Here is a 22,039-nt window from a genome sequence, read left to right on the forward strand (position 1 = left end):
TATGCAGAAACAAATAGTTGTTATAATGATAATACTGAAAACAAATTACCACTTGATAACAAATAAAATGTCGAAACTTGTCACATGTATATCTTACCTCTGGTCCCGGTGGCCCAGGTGGTCCTTGTGGCCCTACTTCTCCAATTTGACCCTGTTAACAATACAATAAGATACAAAGACAAACAGAAATAAGAAACTGAACTTGTTCAACTTTCCTTCTTTGTTTTCCATTCATGTCTAAACTCTCTTGTACAATTCCAGTGGCTATTACACCACGCTCTTATAACCATTTCAAACTATTCAATAAAAGCTTAATCACACTGGTGAGTGTAGAACAGACAACATAAGTGGCAATATAATGTTGCATCTATACTTTCTATCTAGTCAGTACTTATCACCACACTCTAGTGGAAGAAATCTATAAAAGTCTGCCGATTTCTTCCTGCTGAATCTACATATAAACTACTTTCCTCCAGCAAACTTCAGTTGTCAGTCAGTCTTACGAAGACAGTTTAAACAGATTTGGTTCTGAGGACACCCACACTGAACTGAGGCAGGAGTCAGTGTGGACTGAATAGGACTGCATGCTTCAGTAATACTTTCGTTAGTTATAGTCTTAGAAATGTATTTGCAAATTTATGTAACTTTTCATGTTTTCTCAACAATGTTTTAGTCACAGTCAAACAAAAGTAGGCTCCTGAAAAACATTAGATTGATTAAGGTTTTGTATTGTTAACTGTGTGGTGGTATTGTGAATCTTCTTTTTCTTTCTTCATGTCATTACACTGGATAAACCATGTGGTTGTTCTCATTTTATAAGGCCTGTAGTAACTTGACTTCTTGCAACAGCTGATGTTGCACAGACACTAGATGCTCTGGACAGGACAGCACTTGGACTTGTTTTGGAAAGTGTTCAAGGTTTCATCTTAGTTTCTAATCTGAGTTTAGTTCCACTGATAAGCAAAGAAGCAGCCGTTAAAAACATTTTATTCCACTTTTGTCTTCCCTCATTGGAGTGTTCTACCCGAAGCCGATGTGTTATGAATGTCCACTGAATTAATTTTAGTTTATGAGGCAAAAGATTTAGATCTTATTGCAGTACACCACTTTTACTTAGCTTTGCCTATAAAAGTTGGACAAAACCTGTGTAAAGTGGCACGCACACTCAAACATGAAAATGCACAAACTGATAAACCTTCATTAATATTTACATATGCAACTTTGCCTTCACAGACACACTCACAGTCACACGAACGTACCGGTGGTCCTGGTTTCCCCCTGGGCCCAGTAGGACCAGGCGCACCAGCAGCACCCTGAAAAAAGACAATACTCTTATACTGGTCTAACAAACCATTTGTGAGCATGTTTCATCCATTTCCGTATAAAAGCCTGCATGTCTGGATGTGCCTCTGAGTACAAACCCTTTATCACATAGAATAAGCATTATGTGATGACTTCATGTGATTAATGAGTCGACATCTGTATTCATTTTAACACAGACAATGCATTTCTGGACTTGTGGAGCAGTTTTGATTATTCTTGTTCTGATTTTGCAAAGACTGACTTTTCTGCTTTGTCTGATAATTTGTCATAGCAGGAGGAAAACAAAGATCTTTTACATGTGTAAAAATTTAAGAAAAATTGAACAAAATGCATTAATTGTGGAAGTGTTGTCAGGTCACATGCTAATGAAACATGAGCATGAAGTTTACAAAGTAAATTCATAGTAAAGTAACATGTTAATTTTTCCTAACATGCAAGTAATAACAGATGTTGAATGTTCAAATGGCATTAGAGCCTTACCTTGTCACCTTGATACCCCATCTCTCCTGGCTCGCCCCTTTGTCCCACTTCACCCTAGATTTCACAGTAATCATACAGAGATATAACATAGTACTGCCCTCCCACAGCAATCACAATACGACCACAAATAGGAGATAGATAAGAGATTTAAACTACACTGTGCAGAACGAGTAACACTTATTATGTAGCGTTATCAATTATCAATCAAGTATTAGCAATGTTTGATCTACCATAAAAAACTGCTAACTCACTCTATCATGTTACAGAACTTAAAGAGCAACTTACAGACTGATTTTTTTTTCTTGCTAAATTTATACTTTGATATATGATACTATTATTTCTTGGACATTATTTATTCAAGGTGATGCACAATTTTATATTATAGGACACATAACTCAGACTAAAGTGTGAAATTTTGGACATAAACACTCTGCACTTATGTACAGGTGGAGAGACTTCACTGCTACATGTGTAATGACAAATGTGGTCATATGCAGCGCTCGTTTTAGACAATGATTATGTTCCCAGAGATACAATAAAGTTCTAGATGAGACATCTATGTCAGGACCGTTTATTTCAATTCCACCATCAGCAGCAGCTTCTGGTAACAGCAATGGTTACAGATCTTCCATAGGTCCATGACAAACTGTGCTTGTTAAGGCTTCTTTTATGTTTATAAATCTCTAAGTTAGTCAGCTGTCCCCAACCTGTTTTTCAGCATCACACACAATCATAAGATTTAGTACTGATTTGTATTAGACAAGTGAGACATGACTGATACCTGCTTATACTTGCACATCAGTTTCTATTAGTTAGTATCAATACAGCTACCAGTAAACAGACAACACTATACTGCTATATCCTGATAAGAGATAGCAAACTTTATTGTTGTGAGATGCTAGACACAATAACAATATGAAACAACAGTCACCAACCAAGACACTGGCCCTGTTCTCTACTGGTTCTTCTGATCACTATATCATGTCTTAGTGCTAGCCTTTATGTCTCTTAATCCTTGTCTGTTGTTGGCCAGCAGGCTCATAGTTAAAAAGCTGTGAATCATCATACGTGAATGAATATACATTTTCAGGGTCCAAACTATTCTTTTGGTGCATATTTCATATTGCTAAACTCAACCTAATTTCTCCTTTTTGTGATGACACAACTAAGCTATTTTTTAAAATAAAATTGCTCAAAGTTATTGTAGTGTACATTTACACATTTCGTTTTTTTAAAATCCTAGTTTCTTCCTTTTTTTTTTTTTTTTTTTAAAACACATTAATTCACCAACCTGCAAATTGCTCTTTAAGGCTGTATGGGGGCTGTGTTATCAAAATGCCAACAGGATCTTAAAAAATGGGCTACTGACACATTACACACAGATACACTGCAATAATATAAATATTTAGATCACCTTATCACCTTTCAATCCAGGCAGACCAGCTCGTCCTGCTGGGCCCTGCCACAGAGAGAAGAAAGGAGGGAGGGACAGTTGAAGAGGGAAAAGAAATGATGCTGATAACAGCTGACATTGTAGCAAAAAGTTATGAAACTAATTTGTTATATTTAGTTAATAATTCATTTCTCACATTATCTTTATATATTTGAACATGTCAAGGGATGTCAACAATGCATGATTCGGAGTGACAAACTGCATATTTCACAGACTGAATGATTAACTAACAAAACAGTACAGTGTTTTCCTAAAATTTAGAGCATTAGCAGTAGCCAATATCTAGCCTACCTGAGGTCCCATCAGACCTGGAATTCCTCGTGGTCCCTCAGGCCCCGTGTCACCCTGTGGAGAGAAGGAAACAATGGAATTTATGTGTCACAAATACAGAAACATAAACACACACACACCGACTGGCATGTTTTTGATCCCGTCTCGATGCAATTTTGACATGAACACTATTTGCGGTTTCCTACACAAGCATTCCTTTTTGTCACAACCTTCCCAAAGGACTAAGCGGTGCTGACAGTCTATCCAGTTATTATGTGTGGGTCTAGGCTTTACCCTGCTCACCACTGCCAGCCCACAACATCCACTCTAATTGACATGGTGAGGTGTGAATGGACAGGAAATTGGCTGGACCAAAAAGTGCCCTTTTGCAAGCAGACAGGTGGGCCACTGATGAGGTGGTTTTACTTGTCTGCAATAACTGTCATTAGCAATGATGTTGTGGTGCTAATGACCGTGTGCGTGTACTACTGCACATTGTAGTAAAGTAATCATCCAGAAGGCCTGCATGCCTGATGCATATTTTTTTTTTCTTTTGAGGCAGGAGGAAGGTTTGAAAGTAATAAGACTAAGTGTGAAGGAGTGTCTGACAAAATCTGCTCCAAGAGAGACAGGAGCAAAGACAATGTCATAAAAACGAATACAAAAACAATTGGAAATACTAAGCTTTCTATTATTTTTCTGCAGTAATGAGTCTGAGATGAAAAATCTTATAATAGCAATTTTAGGACCATTTCACCTTTTACTTTATTTGCTAAAGCACCACTAAAAACTATCAATCTGTCAGTCTGTCTTCTCTCAGTCAGCCTGCCCAATATCAAAAAAATGCAAGTGAGAGGTGAGTGAGAGAACATGGTCAATGTTATGTCATCATGGACATGTGGCTTAAACTAGGAGTCCATCTGGACCCTGTAAGGTTGGTGTTTGATGCTGAGGCTCCACTTTGGTAGTGCAGCAGGACCAACACAAATCACATATGTTCTATCAAAAGAGCTTTCAAAAGAGAGCACATGAAAAATTACATACTGAGAGAAGAAAAGAAGGGAACGAAAACTTTCCCCTAAACTCTGATGTCTGCTAGACCAGCTGAAGTGGACTGGTACATCGACATCACACACAGACTTTGCTCAAAATGCTGTCAAGATGAAGCCTGACTGCCAAGTGATTAGCCATTATCCAAGTCGCTATCTGCCAGCCACACGGGAAGACAAGTGATTCAAGATTTGATGAAAACCAGATTCTGTCATTCCTGTGCATCTTGTTTCAAGGCAACCACTGTAGCCTCACAAAATGCAATCAAACATAAAATGGTTAGGCACCCAGGGTACTATCATAAACCCATTTACATTTGTCATTTCAAGAGCCTCACATTCAGACAAAACCCAGATGAGATTTAAGACACTGTAATTTACACCAAACCACATATATGTGTCTCCGTTAGCCACATCACAAATCTGGTTGGCTACACACAAGAATAACTTCTGCACTTAAGCATTTAGGCAATTAATTATGAGCAAGACTAAAGTTTTATTGCCTTTACAGGCTAACTCAAGTTCCCTCCCTCTCTCATACAAACAACGCTGTCTAAACCGCACAAATCATACAGCTTCTCGGTGTGCTTTGTATTTAATTGTATTTGTAGAAGGCATTTTTCTATGCTGTGTTAATGAGACAGAAAACAATAACTAATTTTACTGGTAACTAGCTGCAGTAATGATGCATTTTTTTTACTCAGTTGGTGACTGGCTGTTTCTATAGACCAGTCCAGGTAGCTTGAATGGTTGGGGTGAAAAAAAACATAACCACAATGTCCACATGTCCCAGCTTTTTTGTCTCTCTCCACTGCCACTGTCACATAAAGTCCTAAATGATATATTCTTCAAAAAGACTGCATATTAATCTTGGAGTGACGGATGCATTTACACCAATATCTGGCTAGAGTGTGTCTCAAACCAGCACCTGAGGTAATTTGAAAAACTGGAATTCAGTTTGTCTTCAAGGCTTTTTGGATGTATTCATAAGATCCTTTTAGACCTGATATAATCTGCCCAAGATGCGTGAAGAGCAGGTTTAAATGGGGTCAATCATATTCTTAAAATGTAAGATGCCTGCGGGAAAATGCAGTTAAATTACTGGGCATGTAGGCCTCGCTGTACCATGTAAAAATGATCAAAACTGGTTGAAGCAAGTGTTAAAGCAGTAACACACACACACACACACACACACACACACACACACACACACACACACACAAAGAAGCATATTAAAATTCACTATTCACTATTCGTTTAGGCTGTGTAACAGAATCTGGCTGCATCACATTTTGCTGAGTCACGCACTGGCAAAGACATCAAGTGCATACCACAACGAACACTTGCTGTTTCTGTTCTCTTTCTGATGACTTAACTAAAAAGTCTAACCTTGTGTAATTGCCTTTCGATACATGAGTGAGCACAACTAGAGCCACAAGGGTGTGGCTGACATTGGCAAGTGCAAATGAGTTTTAGATGTCAAATTAAAGTTCTTTGTGAGATCTACCCTGTGTCAAAATCACTCAGCTGGCGAATGGAGTATGAATTAGATCAAAGACTGGATTAAAGAGATTTGAGTATTTTGCCTCTTGAGTGTGATTATTCAGAAGTACTTCATAGTTTACAAAGAGACAAGCAAGAGCTACATCAGCTTTAATTACTAATAATTAATTTCTCTTCTTTTTGGGATGGATCCAATAATTTTACCAGTTACTTATATAAACTTCAAAAAAATTTCAAGTTTGTAATTAAAATGGCACAGCATTACATAATGCAAAATGCAACATTTTGTTCAGCTCTAGCATTTTTAAGATATGAGCTTTTTAAACTACAATCCTATCATGTTCTTGGTTGCTCTGTGACATACCACAAAAACTTGAAGCTATGGAATTTTGCAACCACACTTTCCTCAGAACTTATGTTTAACATAATTCAATGAGGTGACATATAGTTCACCAGATTTAGCTGTGAAGTAACAAAGGGTACGGCATCTTAATTGATAGGATTGATATGGTCAGAAATATGAAAGAGCTATATGTTAAAAAGCAGCAAGAATAAAAAGGAAAGGAAAGGAAAGGAAAGGACAACAGAGTAAGAGTAAGACAGACTCTTGCCACATGAGGTTTTATTGCCACTCTGTGTTCCGACATATGACTCTAATATAATAAACTATTCTTCCACAAATGCAACTGAGTTTTGTCTCAGTGTCCACTTCGTCAGCAAGGGCTCGATCTGACATGCCAGGGCATGCAATAAATCAAGAAGTAGACACTTTAAAGCAGTTTTTTAAAGATGACAATTTTAAAAGGGACACATTTACACTGTTTGCTAATGTAGTAAAGCATAGTACTTTATTTTGCTATTGCTTATTGTTATATGCATTTAAAGCATGCATATAATCATTGTATATACATCAAAATAACCTGCTGACTTGCAATCTGTACTAAACATTTAGTGTCCTCTGAATGTTACAAATGCAAAATGAAAACAATAGGACGATGAAATGTTGCATTTTCGTCACTTTTGATCGCCTGACATGTGTAACCCTTTGCATAACAGCCTTGTTTAAGTAAAAGCAAAAAACGCAAAGACAGTGTTTGCATTTTTCATGTCTGACTGTGTCAGCAGTAAAGATGACTTACAGCCTCTAGCTGAGGTGAAGGTTGAGGAAGCCCATCCCTCCAGATGTGTCTCGCGCCACACAGTGACCCTTCAAAAACCCCAATAAATCCAATGCTATGAGGACAGCAAACCCACGTAAATGAAGCTTGAAAGGATGGCACAGTAAAATGCCGTATACAGTTGTATCAATTTTGCTGACATGAACATCTGGATGTTTTAGAGGCTTCTGTGAACTTAGAGACAGTACTACATTCTGCAGTTAAAAAAAAAAAAAGCCTGCTTGTTCTCTATTAGGACTATGACCGTCTGGATTTTTTTCACACTGCAGTAATGAGACAGAGCCTCCCAGGTGGTTACACTGCTAACCTTTAAGGCCTGTGAGTGTCTTTTAAACACCGACACATACCGGTTGATGGGTGAAACTGAGTGAGCTTGGGTGACTTGTTTTGCTTTGGTGTAGAAACTGGTGTTTCTTTAGTTTCCAAAACTGACATTTGACATAAATCTATCATGCTGTTTGTCAAATGTTCATATGCTTATGTAAGAGTCATTACTTTCAAAAGTAAAAAAGATGCCGACACACAGTGACTCTTGCATACCACAAGACAGGCACGATAGAAGCTTATTCTCGGCGACATGTTTGATTTGTTACGAGGTTTAATGTACTGTCTAGTTACAGAGTTGTACAGAGTTAATAATCATGCAATATATAAACTGATCTGGTACCTGTCTTTATGCAGACCCATTTATGTACTGTTACTAATGTCAGTGATTGAATATGACTGACTGAATAGGAAAGCACCAGGAACATGTTTGATAATAAAAGAGAAAAGAGATTAGTGGAAAAAAAACCATAACAGTGGTAACGAGTTTGACCAAAGGAATATTAGACAATATATCATCAGCGGTACAACTCAGTAACCATTCGAATTCCACTCTCCGTATACCTGTCATAATATGCGTGCAGTATTATCCAAAACTGAATCTGAATTTTTCCTTTTCCTTTATAACTCTCGGCTGCACTTTCTCAAATGTTCTCTATGAGATTTTTTTAAACACGTTAAGCCCATGTTTAGCACTGCATGTCATCCTATTTACATTATATATATTTGACTCTCTGTGGAATAATTATGGCTTTAGCATTGGCCAAATTCTAAACATACATGTAAGAAACCTGAGCACAACTTAACACAACCATTTCAACAGTGGCAGTCATCACCAGTGAGAAACATACTGCCATCTCAAACAAAAAACCCTGGTTATGCAATAAGGCAAGTCAAACCAAAACATGACTGGCAGTTTGAAAACACAACACATCCTGTTATCCATCATCCAAACCTCAATCGAACCACAAAAGACAAACAGAATGAAAGATGGATAACCAAGAACTTTTCAAAATAAGTACAAGACAGACAGAGGCAGAGCTGTGAGCTAAGTGAGTGACAGCTGAAAGCCTATCAGGCCGGGAAAATCAAATTAATGTTTAAATGCCAGTTAAAAAAAAATAAAAAAAATCATACTCACCCTCAGACCAGGGAAGCCGCTAATGCCAGTCCCACCAATAGGCCCCTGTGAAATATCATAGCAACATCTTCAGTGCACAATGCAGGACACTGACAGGACTGAAAATGTTTTGTGTCCAAGGCTGCATAGGAAAAACCTAACCTCCTGAATAATAAATATATCCATCAATACAATCATGTCTGAAACCCAAGGTTTCTCAGTAAAATTAATCACAGAAGAAACACCTACAAAGAAAGTCCAGTTATGCCAGGCCTCTAACTGGTCATGTGAATGATTATGAGATGTGCTGATAAGATTCTGCACTTGAATAAAAAAATATGGTTTCTGTGCATCCTCCAAGATGCCATCTAATAAAGGAAAATATGACTTGAAATGGAAAGTTTATATATGTCCTCCTCATTTTTGGGTCTTTTTTTTGTTATTATACACAATATAAACAAACAAAAGGCCTTAAAACACATGAAAATTATAATACCTAGTAAGTTTATAGCATGTGAATCTGAATACGTTTATGCAAGAAATGACAGTCCATCCACAGCACTTGTACACACTGGCAGAGGGCAAGTGACATATGGGGAAACAGACTTAGAAAATAGAAAAGAGACAACAGAAGTGAAAAGCGTTGTACGAAAAACGTGGATAACTAAATTCACCAGGAAGCAGACGAAAGCTCTCACCTCGTTGCCATCTGGTCCAGGTGGCCCCCTCTCTCCTGCATCACCCACCAAACCCTGTTGGGGAAAGTATATCCACACTCAATTTAAGAAAATCAGGGCAACCATTACCAATTATAAGCTCAATTTTTAGTGTGTAGTACCTACATAGAGGTAAATGAATAGTAGTAGATTATGTTTTTTATTTTTCTTCTCTACTTCAATTTTTATTTTTTTCTGTAATGCCTGGCACACATGCTTTGCTTTAAAAATAAAATAAAAATTTCCTCAAATTATTGTTCAAGATTAACTTTACATGTACATGGTGTGAAAACACTTCTTATTTAATGTACCGAGATTAGTCAGTGTATTAGCCAAACATGGCGGTTCTAGAAAAAAAGCTTTAAATAAAGCAGACACTGGGCTGTCTGCCCGCTTGGCAACCTCATCCCAGAGAAGCTAAGGCTTGTTTTTAAAACATTAACATTTCACAGTGTGAGGGCCCAACCGAGACATTCCATCTGTCTCTGGCCTAATCTGTTTTTTTCAATGCCACCCTGAGACAAACTTTGCAGGACCTATGCCAAACTACATGTGTTTTACTATCACTTGAATAGTGCATTGCATGTAGAATTCCTTTCACATTATCGCTGTGCTCACTTGAACCAGTCGGTCCCAGTGTCCTGCTGCTTTAGCACATTCACAACAGCAGGATGCAAATGAAACTTGGTTTTCAGAAAACATATCACCTTCAAACACACATGCAGTTGCTCCAATACCTAGTAGCAGATGGCAAAGATATGTATTATAGCAGCTATAAACTAGTGCAGGAAGCAAATGAATTCATTATTACATGTCTTCCTTTGGGGCCAGGTTTTCCAATGGGACCAGGAATGCCCTGGAAAAGAAACAAAGTGGAGAGGTTATTCAAATCTGGGGTATGAAGCCAGGAAAACAGACTAAAGGAGAGTAAGTAGTAACAGCTCTTTTAATCACATCTATTTATCAATTTGAATAGGATGTAGAACTTTACCCCTATTATTAGCTGGTCAGATATGTATCTGCATGATTGTTCTTAAGACCGCCTATTGTAAGCCAGAGTTCAAACAGTTTCATCACACTGAATTAATGGCTACTTTGGCAGAAAACAAGCACTTGTGCAGCAAGCCATAATGAAGCCATAAAGACGGGGATTTCTTAGAGACTGGAATTTTACAAGATGAAGGAATGCATGATGCTATTCAAACAAAGCTGAAATAAAAAGTAACTTTTTTTCTTTTCTTTTTGCAGTCTAATAATTTTAAATCTTTACATGAATCCTTTATAAATAACTGCAGCACATTTTACCTATGCTCAACACTTTCCAAAAAGAACATATATTTAACAAATGTGGGGTGGGGGGTGGAGTAAAAAATAGATGCTGACATACATCTGCAAGTAGTTAATAGCTGCACATAAATCAAGATTGACTGGACCAGAGCTATAATGTTGATAAGAACACAGCACTACAACGACAAAAAAATGAACGATAAACTTTGAATCTCTCTAACATCAAACAATTACAGAGAAATCAAATGATGGACAGGGGAAAGAGGTGGAGGACCTAATAGGAATGAAAAATATGTCCAAGAACATAAGAATTGCAATTAAAGAGATTCTGATAACATGGGCACAAATAAGCAAACATTACTCACTCTTTCACCCTCCAGCCCTGGTGGCCCAGCAACACCAGGAGGCCCAATGAACCCCTGAAAATGAGCAATATTTTAAATCACAACATTGCCTTAACTATACAACAATACAATATTTCATTAGAGGGCAGCACAATGTTGCTTAAAGAATCCTGAATAGAAATCTATGAGAGAAATCCATAGCTCCAAAGAACCATGCCCCTTCCCCCAAAATGCCCATTGTCTACCTTACAACAGTCGAACTGGAAAACTGTGTGCACACAAACATAAGGAGTACGCATAATAAGCATCAACCCTTTTTCTGGTGCGAAGTGCCAAATTTTACAGCAGTTTTTGTCAGATTTGATTCTATATATTCAATATGTATGTACGGGTGACCATTGATGTTGCAGTTACGACGCTCTCCCCATTCATTTAGATAGAAATCTGGTCTTGTTATCCCAAAGTAAATGTCCTGGGGTGCTACCAAAATGTTTGTCAAGTGGCGAGCCAATAGGGCCTTTGGTGCTGTTGTTAGTACCGTCGCCTCACTGCAAGACAGTTCTGGGTCCACAAACATACATTGTTGGATAACTGATCATTCTAAAATGGCTCTCAGTGCGAGTGTGCGTATTTGTCTGTCTGTCTGTGTTAGCCCTGCAGTGGCCTGGCAATGTATCCAACCTACCTCTCTCACCCGATGTCAGCTAAGATAGACCTCAGCCCTCTACAACCTTCTACAGAACAAACTGGGTATAGCTAATGGATAGATATTTCATCAGTGAAATCACTCCACAATACTAATATTTAGTCTGACCTTTAATAAATGAGTTTATACAACATAGCACATCACTTTAAAGAAGTTGTGATGATAAAATAGTAATGTGATTTATGCCACAGAGCAACAGCGTAGTCATTTCTGCTCTCTTTAGCTAACAAGTAGCACTTGTGTGTCATGATGAACCTATTAGGTGGAAGTTGTAAATACAGGTGAAAACTGGTGGTCAACTGAAATAATTTGCGACTAAATATTTAAAACATGTTGTGGGTATGTGGCCAGTAGTACCTGGTGTATCTTGGCCTTGACACACAGACCAAATTTAAGGTCAATCTCAAATCCATAAGCAGCACTAATGATGTAAAAAAGATGATCATACTATCGTGCAAGTTTGCGCATCCTTTCTACATGTATTCTACGGATTTTAGGAACATCTGTAGTTGTGAGCCAGATGCACCTTGTGGGAAATGCTGGAGAAATAGGGTCACTGGTAAGGCTGCAATTAGTTACTCTGTCCTGATGCACTCTCTTTACAGTCTTTGTTAAAGGTAAATGTAATGTGGTGACAGGCAATGTCTGGAGGGATTTTACTGACAGTTACTTCCACATGATAGCGTCCTCGTGCAATGGAGTTGTTTGCTGCCGAGAATGATGTAGACAGGATCAGTGTCGATACCTGTAAGTCTTGAGACCATGAATCAATCCAACTTTTATAGCAATTACAAAGCTAAAGAGCAGGAGTGTCTTCTGATGAGCCGTTACAAGTAAAGGCTTGTTGAGATACTGTAATTGTTTGTGCACTGTAGGCCAACATCCACCCAAAATATATTTGTTATAGCCAGCAAAAGAAGCACAAAATCTGTTGGTTGCTGCCTTCTAAAAAAAAAAAGGTAACACAGTTGCAGGTGAATGACTATCACATGATTAACAAAAAACTCTTAAACCTCCACACTGGCTCTACTTCTGGACATCATGACTGTTTTTTATTATTAGCATTACCCAAGCTGCATTCAGGTGTTCATATCAGTTGGCAGAGGATTTAGTTGGTATGTATGAGTCATTTATGCATCCCCATCCCACCCTCTTTCTTTGTTTTTCTCTCTTGCACATTTACACTTCTACCTTATCAGTACACTGTCTGTCTTTGTGGCTCCTTTTCACTCTGCCAGGTTCAGTCTGACATAGTAATCCCAGCTATCCTCTTTCTCTGGGCTGCAACGCTCCACTTAAGTCCCTTCTCTCACTAGCTCATTTGACCCCCTTCCCTCTGCTTTCATACTTTCTCCCATCTGTTTCTCTTCCATCCTCTTGTCTTTTCTCTGTTCTCTCTGTTTTGGGGCATTCCTTGCTGAGGAATGAACCTTAGTAAGAGGAACCAGTCAGCCTTCAAAGTGAGACCAACTCTCCCAAGTAGACTCCTATCGGGCATTTTGTCAGAAATACCAGTCAAATGCTGATCAATCTCACTGGAGCAAGGCTGAAGGCCTGACACTGTCCTAATCCGTTCAGGAAATAAAGTGTTCAGTCCAGCACTACCGAAGAAAAGAGGGCAGAATGAGAGCACAGAGTTACTTGTACTTACACGGACACCTTTAGGCCCAGGGCTACCTTGTGGCCCAGCTGAGCCCTGCAAGAAAAGAAAGACTGTGGTGAGGAGGACCTGTTGTCACAGTGCACTCATGCTCTTTGATTTCAAATAAAGAAGCAAAGCTAAACATATGAAACACTGAATGGTCTAATAATAGAAATCCACTACAGAAAGCTGACTGATGACTAAGAGAAAATACATATGAAATGTGTTTATACTTAAAGTCTATATTTATAAATTTTGTCATTGCTGTCAGTTAAACTCCACAGATTGCATGTGAGAAAAATACATCAGGAAACCAAATTCATTATATTGTGCATTTCAAAAGCAACTGTTTACCACTTAAATCCAAAATGAACATATAATGTGCATAAGGCAGTTATTGCTGTGGCTGGTACTCTCTGTTGAGTAGAGCAGTGAAGAATCTAAAGGATTGATGGAGGAGCTATTTCTGTGTTTTTCACTGCACCTGCCTGCCAGGGTAACCTGCAGCGCCAGCTTCCCCAGGAGGTCCTGGTATGCCCTGCAGTGAGGAGAGAGAACCAGAGAGGGAAAACATGAATGAACAGTGAATAGGGAGATTAGGTGGATGGATAAAGTGAAAGAGGAGAAACACAGACTTCTACCAGCACTGCCAGCAGGAATAAAACAAGCACTGTTCATTCCAGACAATCCTGTCTACTAACTGTACCTTTCTGCACCCCTCAAACCCACCCCTCCCTCACTGTCTCACTTTGCTGTTGTTTCAGGCTACTGTAACGGGGCTTGTTACTTGTTAGCACTTTGACTAGCAGAGGAGTTTTTCCACCAAGAAAAAGGTGATAAAGGATAAAAGGAACCACTGACTCAAGGGGACAGCTGACAGACTGATGCAACTGACTTGTGACACACACAGGGTGTGTGTGCTTATGTATATAGACCAATCCTGCATGGGTTTTTGTGTGTATATGAATGCTGAGGCAGAGTACTAGCTTTAGTGCAACTACTGCAGTGCAGAATGTGTCTAATCCTTGACTTTAAGCCTTCTGTTTGACACACATGTACATCCAGTGTTAATGAGAACTGCGCTGATGATCTTCTGTTTCCAAATACACACACACATATACACAAATACTTACTTGTTCTCCTTGAAGCCCAAGCGGACCTGGATGACCTTTTGGACCCTTGAAAATTCATTAAGAAAGTATTTAAGATTAATTTCAACCAAAATACAGCACAATAACAAACAGTACTAGGAGTCTACAGCCACGCTAGCAGTTCTAGGGAGTTGTAAATGCACACCATGATTAGAATTAAATGCTAAAATATGTTCACAATGACAATCACACTGATGTTTCACGTGTACTGTGTACTGTGTTCACATCTTGATTTAATGTGTTACAACATGTACTTCAGTGTACAATTACTAGATGAATTGCCATAGCAATTCATGTAGTAATTGTCACGATTTCCACACAAAACCTCAGAGTCAGGGGATCACTAAAGTCTTTGGGATTCGTCCCCAGGATCACGTCTCCATAAAGTTCATGACCAGTGCATACAATTAGAAGAACAAACAATAAATCAATGTAAAGAAAATGTTTCAAGATACTGCTAGTGAATCATTTGATGGAGCAGGACAAAACTAAACCTGAAAGATAATAAAGGTTTTAGAAATAATCTGAATCTTTCGTACAGATAACACTTTGGTACAATTCCAAGTGTCCAAAGTCATGAATTAGATACCTTGACGGTGTGATCACGAGGGAGAGCAGAATAAGTCTGACTGTGTATTCCCATGGATCAATGATGTGCCATTTAAAGATGTCCGATGGTTAGTATTGAAAACAGTATTGTTTGAACATCCTATTCCTTAGTAAATGAGCTGAGTGGCTAGCAAGAAGATTGATAATGGAGTGTTGGTCATTGTTAGCGTGCAGTGTATGCATTAAATGAGGTTGTGCCAAGGAAGTAGATGGTAAAACAATGAGCATGTCTGACTGTTTAATACTTAATCATCCATTTATTTTAGAAAACTGTTCTTTAAAACTGCATTATTTACTTTGTCCAATATAGTTTGCACCAGCCCAGGTTCCATTTAGGGACAAATTGTATACAAATATGGTGCTTTTGCATTGTACAGTGTAGGTGAAGTTTAAATAAAACATGTCACAACATGAAAACTCCTTAAAAAATTAAAATGGACTTCTGTGAAAGATGTACAAATCTTAGAGGAGAAGTTCTCTCATTCTAATCCAAAATAAGTTTTGAGCAAAAGCCAAATCCTGCATTTAGTTAAAAAAGCACTTCATAAACTAAACAGAATTTATTGTTCTGTAAATGAGAGCTTTTCTAATCTTACTCCCTTTATTTTTCCCTTTGCCGTGATTATCAACAACAGATGTTTACAGGGACAAAACACGAGGTCAGGGCCAGGTCAATATCTTTTTAGGGCAGCAAGGGACCTTCTTGAAAAGCACTATGTACTCCATCAGGCGCTTCCGAGGTTGTGACATATGAACCTTCACACTCAATAAATGGCCCACATGGGGGTAAAGAGCACAGACCTCAAGCCAGTCATTTCCTCTGAAAATACTTGATGGGGCACAGTTCATGTGTTGGGTATATTAAGTTCAGCTACTGCAAACACTGATGTGGCCTCCTGGGAGGCAAGGTTAAGGCCAGATATGCGAAGACCAGACTCAGAGCTTCAGTAAGAGGCTACTTGAAGAACTGTGTAGACATAGTCATGAAGCAGCAGGGCAACCTAATATAACAGATGAAGTCTACTTTTAATCAGATAGAGTTCAACTGAGTTCACGAGTTCAATACAAGCAACAGTTACAATGAATTAGACAACAGAAATGTGGTCCTTTAAACCAGGGAACATGCTAATGCATATAAAGACTCTGAGTTAACCGATTTTGAAGTATGAATTGGTGTGTGAATATGCACACACTGATGGACATACAAATGTCAGTGTGCTTCATTTTATTGCAAGAAGCATCCATGAAATTCTCCATTTTTAGCCATGACAATTGCTCATTTGAAACCTAAGGAGGCATGGGACATTGTACATGTCCCTGACCCTCTGGCCCTGGGCAGGGTGCCTTTCCTCTTTCAGATGATCTCTGACCTTGGCCTTAACACCTATCAGGTTGTAGGCCAAGGCAGTGCCACATCTTAATAGCCAGCTCCAAAGCTCTGACTGAGAGAGAAGAGCAGCAACACAGACAGAGATATATGCTTAGATAATGGTGTGCAAGTTTTAACTCATCAAAGACAGTTAGGTAAGGAAGGTAGCAACGTTAGGGGAAGGACACAGTAGGAAGACTGATTCAACTCAAGAAGATATATAGGATTTAAAGACAGACAAAAATGTGGTGTTTTAACAGTGAGAAAGACAAACATTTCTTTAAAAGTAAAATATAAGCAGTGGTTCCATAGATTTCTTGAAGACATATACAACAGCAGACTAAGTACTACTAAACATAGGGATGAACAAACAAGGGAAAATATCAAACTGAAATTTTTCAGACAGATTCCATTAGTTATATGTTTAAAATCAAACTTCAGTTCAGCATTTATTGTGTAATACATTTAAAACGTGACAGACCATTCCCACATGAGACACCATCAAAAAAGTGACTGCTAAACATGAAAGACAGCATATATTTGTTAAACCACTGACACAACAGTTTAAATACTGGGTCAGACATGCTAACAAGTCTTGCTTATGTCCGTCAAACCACAGCGCACATGTTTGAAGCACATAATATGCACTGATCAATGGGAAACATAAACAAACCCTGAAAGTTTCAATCTGCTCAAAATAAAAACCACTCAATTACTGCATTAGTCTTATTATACAATAGCCACATCCAATTTGTCCTACATTGTTGTCTTTGCAGTTTTCTAATAGTATTGTTTCAAATTGCAGTTTTGGCTGAAGTTAACTATCCAGTTCTAATTACAAAAATAGTTTGACACATTGTAAGCCTTTTATTATTTCCTTTATCTTGATCATTACTCTAATCACAAGCAATTAAAATGGTAAATCTTACCAGTGGACCTGGAAATCCATCTGGTCCAGGCAGACCTGGTGGACCTCTGTCACCCTAATAAATCAAATGAAAGACAGAGCAATGTAACATTTGCATTGCCCTTGAAGACATGAAGGCCAAAGCTCAGCTATGAGCAAAAAGACAAATGCTGAGCCTATTGCTAAAACTATGAGTGAAATATAGTGATGTATAGTTGTACACAAACATAATACCCAGACACAGAATCTCAAAAATCTTCTTTTTCCAGCACAAAAAGTAAATTCATCATTTTATTAATTTCATATGACTGCTGAACAAAAGTGCAATGGTTCAAAAGGCAGTCATTATTTAGGATACAAAATTCTTATGTTTAGTGTGGAGCAGATTTTCCACAGGTGAGTAAGACGGAGAGTTCAAAAGTGCTTTTGTACCTCAGGCAATGTCTGCCATCTACTTATATTAAAGATGGCTGCTTCCAATCAAAACCACATGCTGAGCAATATTTGGTTAAAATATAAAACAGAAAAGACATGAGGTGAAAGGTTGAATGGAGATTAGACAGATTATTTTATTACATACAAATGTCCAAAGAGAGGGAAAAGTGAAATGACTAACTGCCACTTAAGTGTAAAGCTCTGTCTACATGGAAAACATAGCGTGTGCAGCACATTATCAGAGCAACTGCAGCAGTCCATTTGTGTGTCTACACAATTCAGACGTTATTGAATTGTAGGTCACCCACATTGCTAAAGCACTCAGGGACTAATACATATCATTGTAGCTACATGTATAAAACAGATAAATAGTCCTGACACAAAGAAAAATACTTTGGATTGCTTTATGGGTTTATTCTGCAACCCGTAGAAAAAGTTGGACTGATTAAAACAGAAGTGTACCTGTTCCATCAAGACGTACATAAGAGGAGTCTACCTCAGTGTTCTTAGCCCTGCTGAGGTTACAGCCACAACTGGGAAAACATCGTACTTTCCTACAACACTGCTTGTTATTCAAACCTTTCTCTCCAGCATTGATTTCTTTTGATCATTCAGCTTAGGTAATGTGTCAAAACAAATGGTACTGTGTTTAAGTATTTTAAGTCTCATGAAGGTCTTACAGGAGGTAAAACCCAGGAAGCAACTTGTGGGTATGACATCACAGTGAAACTGGATAAATATTGCACTGACCCACACACAGCTTTGATTTAAAGTGAAATGTAATATTAATCTGTCTCACCCAGGAAGGATCTGAAGGGCAAATATATTCCTTCCCCATTAGTTTTTCACTGGGGATTTCTACAAGTGCACAGATCATTAAACTTCAAAGGAGTAAGATACTTTTAGATCTTAATTAATTCAAGATATTTAGCAATTCTGCTCAGGAAAATCATTACTGTGATTATGTTTGGAATAAAAAGAGACAAGGACGGAGAGACAGTAAGAGAGACCAGCTGTGGTGACGCCAGACAAATCAGCGAGAATAGAATGACTCAGATATGCGTAGAAGGGAGTTAGAGAAGTTGCTGAATGAATTAAAAGGGATGAGGAAAACCAGACTCACAAACTTTTTCTTCAAGCACTCTAACAAATTTATACGGAAAATATTTTTTTAGACAAAAATAAAAATCTGGTTTTCATCATCTGTAAACTACAAAGTGTTGAGTCATATATAATGAAACACATGCAGGTTTGTTAAATAATATTTATTACTCATATTGTTCACATCTCTAATCATGATTATTAGAACCAATATTTTAAGGTCAGTTTCGTAACATTTTGCTCAAATAACTAATTATGAAATCCAAATTAGACACAACAAACTGTCAGTGAAGAGAGGAGAGATAAATTAAACAAAAATATATGTAAGAAAAAAAGCACAAGGACTTGAGAGAAACAGACAGGAGCAGAGAAACAGAAAGACAGACATAGAGGCCAGTGGCAGGTTTCTTACCTTCTCTCCCGGTGGAGCCTGGCCTGGAGACAGTCCGGGGTCTCCTTTTGAACCCTAAAACAGAAACAGGGTCACAAGGTCAAGATGTTTTTAGTCACTCAAATTTATTTGTAATCTGTACCTTACTGACAGCACCAGATTTAAGGTTTTTTTATTTAATAAACTCTTTTCTGACTACAGTCACTAATACGATCCACATGAATTACATATGAACACTATCTAAAAATCTTCTGTTGAAGTGTTTCCATTTTGAGAGGGATAAAAGAGTCAAGTGAATTAAGTAGGATGAATCTACATGTTCTTTCTTGGTTCTTGATTGAAGACGTCCTTCAAACATTCACAATGTGTGTTGGAAACACATGTCAACTCTTAGGCTAATGAAATCTACAAAAGCTTCCTGAGGGCAGGACATAGCAAACATTGAGTCCAATCAATGAAACAATATAGGAGGTTTGGATTAGATCTACTCTTGCTCTGACAAAAAAAAAAAAACAACAACGCTGTCATGTTTTGCTATTCAAGAGAAGCATTTGTTGATTCTTATCTCACAAAAATAGAGATCAAAAGACATTAGCTAACAGCTGGAGTAATCTCAAAGAGTTTAGGGATGCATAACGATGCAACAAATTGGTCAGTGAGGTAAAAAGAAAAGAAAACAAAAAAGAACAGCCTATGGCTTAACGTAGGCATTGGAGCTGGTTACCATTACTGTTCCTACATCCACCATGCATGCAGCACCACACATGGCATTAAAAGGACACCGCATACCAACACGAAAACATCATCCTAAAAGTGGAGTACAATACAGGGAGCTTTGTGATTTGGTTCTGCTTTGCTGCCTCTGTGCCTAGACAGCTTGCCATCATCGAGGGGAAAATGAAATCTCAAGTTTATCGAGTTATCTTACGGTATAATGTCAATGTGGCTGTCCGCCAGCTGTAGCCCAGAAGTTGGGTGATGCAGCGAGACAATTACCCTAACCATCAAAGTAAAGCTACTGCAAAATGTCAGAGTCCAGACATGAACTCAGTGGAGATACTGTGGAATGCTCAACAGAGACACTCAAAGCAGACACTCTGAGACTATGGCTGAGCTGCAGCAGTTTTATAAGGAAAAATGGTCAAATCCCTTCTGAATACTGGACTACAAAAGAGATTACTGCTGCCAAAGGAGGTTTCACCAGTTACAAAATCTTACTCTGTGTTACTCTCTGTGTTACTAGCTTAAGTAAAATGCGCTTGCCTATACATTCAACTGTTGGAAATGTCGGAAAGCAAATAATTGGATTTGGGATTTGTTTTTCTGCACAGTGGCAAATTAAATCCCCTAAGTAACAATGCCTTGAAGAATCTAGACCTCATTTAGTTTTTGCATCATCCCAAAAGATGTGAGTAATTGAAAATGTAAAAAACAAAAGTTGGATAACTTCAAGACTGCTTTATTTCTTCTACCACATGTGTAACTCCTACAAGGTGGAGGAACAAGTCAGAGACTGCTGGAGCCAAGCTGATCTCTACAGACTGATGATTTCCACAGAACAGCAATGTTATCTTTCAACAGCCAGAGTTTTTGTTCCCAAACTGACGAGGATTAGAGTCATAAAATCCCTTCTGCTGTCATTCAACTGGAAGTAAAGTTTAAACTCCAGTCAGTCCTGCATCTGCAGAGGTGTTATGAAATGCCAAAGCAGCAATGCCAGCAGACCATCACATAATTTCACCATCACTACTAAATCTGGCTATCTGACTTGCTGTTGTCATCACTAAAAATCATGATCGGGAAAAGTTCATTGTTCTAGTGGGGCAGGAGTAGCATCCAAGAAAATAACTCATTCTGTACACACATATTGGGTTTTCGTAGTAAAATAAAGACATCAAACCAGCATCAGAAAATACATTACAGTATCTTCTCCGATTCTTCAAGATGTGGTTTGTACATGTGATGAGGTGTACAGACGTCGTCTACACATAATGTTAAACATGTTAAACATTGAAGTTATTTTCAACTTGTTCAGGCTATGTTTGACACATTCTCCTCAATTGTTGTTCATACCAACTCAAAACAGGTATTTCTTCCTTAAGATTTCTAGAATCACATTTCCGTAGTTTTGACTGACAGCCAGTGAGGCATGGAAAGGCACGGGTGGGAGAGCAGAATTTCTGAAACAGCATACAGCATAAAACCAGAGTTCCTTCCTGTTTAAAAAACAGTCAGCAATCCGTGAAGCAGATGGACATGCTCTTCAAGTTAGCAGCACATCGTCATAACATTGAAGACTGTGCTTAAGACCTGTCAACTAAGCTCAGCATAAGTGACGATTCCTCTGTACGTACTCAGTGAACATTCCTCTGTGTCCTAGTAACGAAACACATTTCAAAAGACTTGTTTTCCCAAACCAAATGTCTCTCAATCCCTTTCCTGCCTCCACAAAAGGGGTCTGGGGGCTAAGACTGACTCACCGACCAGTCACTACGGTATTGGATACACTTTGTATTTGTTCACATGAATGTGGGTGTGCAGGCTAAAGGAACAGATAGCCAGCAGGTGGCCCAGTATTTCATAATAACCTATCAGAGGGCCATAGCCAAATATTCACTGTGTCTTAGGAAGGTCAGAGGTGAGGCAGAACAAATATACTTCCCTGGGCTGTGTGATCAATC

General features: G+C 38.4%; 1 protein-coding gene across 1 annotated transcript in view; it reads right to left on the bottom strand.

Moving 5' to 3' along the window:
- Positions 1-22,039, bottom strand: part of col24a1 (collagen type XXIV alpha 1 chain) — a 96,695-nt gene that overhangs the window by 46,056 nt on the left and 28,600 nt on the right. The window contains exons 6-19 of the mRNA XM_008299596.1: positions 19,380-19,433; positions 17,454-17,507; positions 14,529-14,573; positions 13,880-13,933; positions 13,405-13,449; positions 11,069-11,122; positions 10,228-10,272; positions 9,399-9,452; positions 8,722-8,766; positions 3,548-3,601; positions 3,218-3,262; positions 1,804-1,857; positions 1,260-1,313; positions 98-151 (exon numbers count right to left, since the gene is read on the bottom strand). Of these exons, the coding sequence (XP_008297818.1) occupies positions 98-151; positions 1,260-1,313; positions 1,804-1,857; positions 3,218-3,262; positions 3,548-3,601; positions 8,722-8,766; positions 9,399-9,452; positions 10,228-10,272; positions 11,069-11,122; positions 13,405-13,449; positions 13,880-13,933; positions 14,529-14,573; positions 17,454-17,507; positions 19,380-19,433 (711 nt within the window). The remainder of the gene's footprint in view (positions 1-97; positions 152-1,259; positions 1,314-1,803; positions 1,858-3,217; positions 3,263-3,547; positions 3,602-8,721; positions 8,767-9,398; positions 9,453-10,227; positions 10,273-11,068; positions 11,123-13,404; positions 13,450-13,879; positions 13,934-14,528; positions 14,574-17,453; positions 17,508-19,379; positions 19,434-22,039) is intronic.

The sequence above is a fragment of the Stegastes partitus genome, unplaced genomic scaffold, assembly GCF_000690725.1.
Source record: "Stegastes partitus isolate 25-593 unplaced genomic scaffold, Stegastes_partitus-1.0.2 Scaffold31, whole genome shotgun sequence".
Classification (NCBI taxonomy): domain Eukaryota; kingdom Metazoa; phylum Chordata; class Actinopteri; family Pomacentridae; genus Stegastes; species Stegastes partitus.